General features: G+C 35.4%; 1 protein-coding gene and 1 long non-coding RNA gene across 5 annotated transcripts in view; one reads left to right on the forward strand and one right to left on the reverse strand.

Moving 5' to 3' along the window:
* Window positions 1–213: 213 nt before the first annotated feature.
* LOC100184119 (PAX-interacting protein 1-like) overlaps window positions 214–3,483 on the reverse strand; it is a 30,620-nt gene continuing 27,350 nt past the window's right edge. Inside the window, exons 16-22 of one of the 4 annotated variants that reach the window (XM_026833929.1) lie at window positions 3,366–3,446; window positions 2,886–2,998; window positions 2,231–2,342; window positions 1,619–2,044; window positions 1,454–1,548; window positions 850–941; window positions 214–388 (exon numbers count right to left, since the gene is read on the reverse strand). In XM_026833929.1, coding sequence (XP_026689730.1) covers window positions 235–388; window positions 850–941; window positions 1,454–1,548; window positions 1,619–2,044; window positions 2,231–2,342; window positions 2,886–2,998; window positions 3,366–3,446 — 1,073 coding nt within the window. In that variant the 3' untranslated portion in view covers window positions 214–234. Of the gene's footprint in view, window positions 389–849; window positions 942–1,453; window positions 1,549–1,618; window positions 2,045–2,230; window positions 2,343–2,885; window positions 3,011–3,356; window positions 3,447–3,483 lie in introns of all 4 variants that reach the window. The other 3 variants (XM_018817872.2, XM_026833928.1, XM_026833927.1) reach the window with 3 other exon arrangements.
* Window positions 3,356–3,483, forward strand: part of LOC113474139 — a 300-nt gene continuing 172 nt past the window's right edge. Inside the window, exon 1 of the long non-coding RNA XR_003395800.1 lies at window positions 3,356–3,410. This is a non-coding gene — a long non-coding RNA (uncharacterized LOC113474139). The remainder of the gene's footprint in view (window positions 3,411–3,483) is intronic.

Below are 3,483 nucleotides of genomic sequence, written 5' to 3' on the forward strand. Positions count from 1 at the left end.
ATCATACACAAAGATGAAAAAGTATGGTAACTCGTAAGCACATGAGGATAAAAATAATGGTGCCAATATTACGCGACACCGCTCGCAAGAAGGACTTGAATGGGCTTTCCGGGTGTTGGGGTAATTGGCCAAATCTGGCCTAAATCCAGGTCCTTGACAAGGACCTCACCCATAAAGAATAAAAAAAAGTAAACAGGGAAAATGATGCAACAGCTGGTTGGTGAAAAATATTCTTTAAAAACATACATGGTTTGTAGCAGGTTTGGATTTATGTGAAAAATGAGTTGGAAGGTGAAGGGCTAACCATGGAACTCGTAAATTACGAATCTGTAGAACGTCATTCAACCAATATATTGTCACACACCTCTTCCCCTCCATCAGGGCTTGTCTGTAATAAATATTCATACGAGATTTTTTTTACAAATATTCATATGAGATTTCAATACATTATTTTACAAATTTTTTATGTGTGTGTTTGTTTGATTATTGTCGGTGGTTTATTTTCATTTTGTCAGGAATTGTGGAAAAGGCACCAGTTTGAATGGCTGATTTGAAAACAAGAAACAACCATTGATTGTAAAATGTGTTTAATTATTTTAAATATCTTTTTAGTGTGAGTGGTTTTTGGTTTATTTTTATTTTGTTAGATTGTCGTAAAAGCACCAGTTTGAATAGCTAATATAAAAACAAGAAACAACCATTGATGGTAAAACCTGTATAGTTAAATTTGATGTAACATCCCTGCCTTAAAAACCCCACTCAACTTAACTATCTAACAAAGTGTGTTATACCACTACATGAAATATATCACTGTAGCATTTTCGAACTTTGAAAAGAACATAATCTCACCTGAACAAAGCTGTTGTGCATGTGAGACAAATAACATGAGTACATGATGAGGTGTAAGTGTTCTCTACAACTCCACCATATTTTCCAATCATCTGTAAACATAGTAGGATGTTAGAAAAACCATTAAGTTTAAAACAAATAAAATATCATTTTAATAGAAATATAAAAACAAATTTACATAAATGTAAAATTCATTTTTAATAAATTGATACAGTGACAAAATGACAACGAAATACATGAATAATTTTTGACAGATTTACATTAAAACAGAAAATACAACACCAATAAGGATTAGATTAAAAAAGGTTAGATTAAACAAATATGAAGATTATGGCTGTGGGTATTAACAATTAAGATTGAAGACGTAATCGCCATTGTAGGGCACGATCAAAGCGACACTGCACTCTCTGTCTTATCGCGAAGAACCAATTAATAAACGCAGACCAGCGCGTTTCGTGTAAATAAAACAGATATTGATATACGTGTAAGCCTTATGACGTTATAATTCGGTAAACGGCTTGAACTTTCTGTTAGCGTTTAACCGAACAGGTTCCAATAACCGTTAACTTTTCCACAGCCCTAATGAAGATAGATATCAACGAACCTTCTTCCACGTATCGATGACCGACAAGTCTGTCAAAACTTCATCGTACTCGAAAATATAAAACACACAACCAAGAAGACACAACTCGGGCGTCACTATTAATGCATAGGTGTTAAATATAGTTTGGAATTAAACGTTATAAACATCAATTGGATATGACGTTACCTTTGACAGCTGGGTCCCTGCACATGTAGCGTGTGTCTAACTCCTTTATTTGGCAAGCCAGTGGGTCAATACACGGTCGTCTTGCTGGTACTATTGGTTCTTCAGCAATTTTAGCTGGAAATTCCATTTTGTTGGCTTGTGGCTGAGGATCAACCATTGGCGTTTGAGACAAAGATGCAACTTTGGGACTTTCAGGGTTGTTGTTCGTGTTAAGGAACTGTTGAGGCGGCCATTGATGAGCTTCGGGGGGAATGTTGGATGTCGCCATCATGGGGGGATTGGGTTTCCGTGGATACTGATGCATTGTGGGGGATTGTAGATGAGGGGGGTGAGGGGTGGTGGGGAAGTTCCCTGGGTGAACCGCCATATGTGACATCATCGCTTGGTGGGGAGTGTGGGGGGCGCGGCCGGGTGAAGTTGGAGGTACTAGGGAAAAAACTTGCAGATATAAATATCATATATTATCTTGGTGCGAAACTATTTCAGTCGAATAAATAGTATAACATATTTTAAGTTCTGGGCAATACTTATTGAACACAAATTCTAAAAAGTACAAATTACAGAAATTGATTTTATACTTCATCTGCACATTGAAGTTCAACAAACATGTACCTGCTTGACCAGGCATCTGGTATGGGAATTGTGGCATGTTTGTAAACTGAGCACCAGGTGAGGTTTGCATCATATTGGTTGGTGTCATTGGTGTTTGGATGGTTTGCCCTTTCTGGTAATTAAAAAACAATTAAGAGGGTGTTAAATGTGTCCCAGTTTTGTTGCAGTCATTTACTATATCTCGGTAGTTGTAAATGGCATAGCGTTTTACAAGCGTACTGTATTTAAATAAACAGTTTTTTTAATATAAAACTGCAAGTATAAAACCAGTGACACTTAATTCAGGTTTTCTTTAAAGTGAGTATGATTTGAATATCTAACTTAAATAGACTCCCATGTTGTAGATATTTTTACCATTTAACTCAGTAGGTATTAAAACATATGCAGTGCCAGTAAACCCTTTAAAAACCAATATTCTGCAATACTCAAAATATTATATAAATGTGAGATGACAATTTGCAGTTCGTAAATTTCTTACAAAAAAAAAATTGTAAAAAAATAAAAACAATATAGAATTTCTTGACCTTTCTTTTTTAAATCCTAAAATAACTGTTAGAATTTAAACAACCAAAAAATTATAATAAGCTAAAGTGCACCCAATAAACACTGTCTAATAAAAACATAACAGTAACATTTCTTTTCATAACAAACCAACCTTAGCTTTCGTCGTTCTCTGTCGAGACCTCGGCTTCACTTCTTCTTCCCCTCCATCAATTTTTTTCCTCGATTTTCCTCGTTTTTTGGTGGCTGTTCCTGGTGTGTTTTGTCCTGCAGGCGGAACTGAATGAGTAGAAGAATTCAATTTATTCCTGACTTGCAAACACTAATGAATGACAAATGAAGTTTAAAGCGTCCTGTTTACATATCAATAAATGCAAGAGCCTTTGTGAGGCACACATGAGGATTATAGATTCCTGATCTATTTTCTAAAATAAAATTCTAAACACATAGCAAGCTTGAGAATTAAACCTTGATCTTAAACAGTTTTTATTTGTAAATTTTAAACCAGATTCTTCTCTTATTTCTCTAGAGAAAAAAAAGTCTGATTTTTATGGATATATAGCAAAAAGTGAAGCACTAAATAATTCCAACAAAATTAAGATTAGGAAGTAAAACATTTTGTTACCAGCTTCACCTTTGGGGAATAAAGTTCCCTGCAAACTAGGATGGATGAGGGCAGGTTGGTCGGGACGTGTTTGCGCTGCTTTCATTAAACCTTTCTGCAGAGCTATTCGGGGAGATCCCGGACATGC

The sequence above is a fragment of the Ciona intestinalis genome, chromosome 3 (genome assembly GCF_000224145.3).
Source record: "Ciona intestinalis chromosome 3, KH, whole genome shotgun sequence".
In the NCBI taxonomy this organism is placed as follows: Eukaryota; Metazoa; Chordata; class Ascidiacea; order Phlebobranchia; family Cionidae; genus Ciona; species Ciona intestinalis.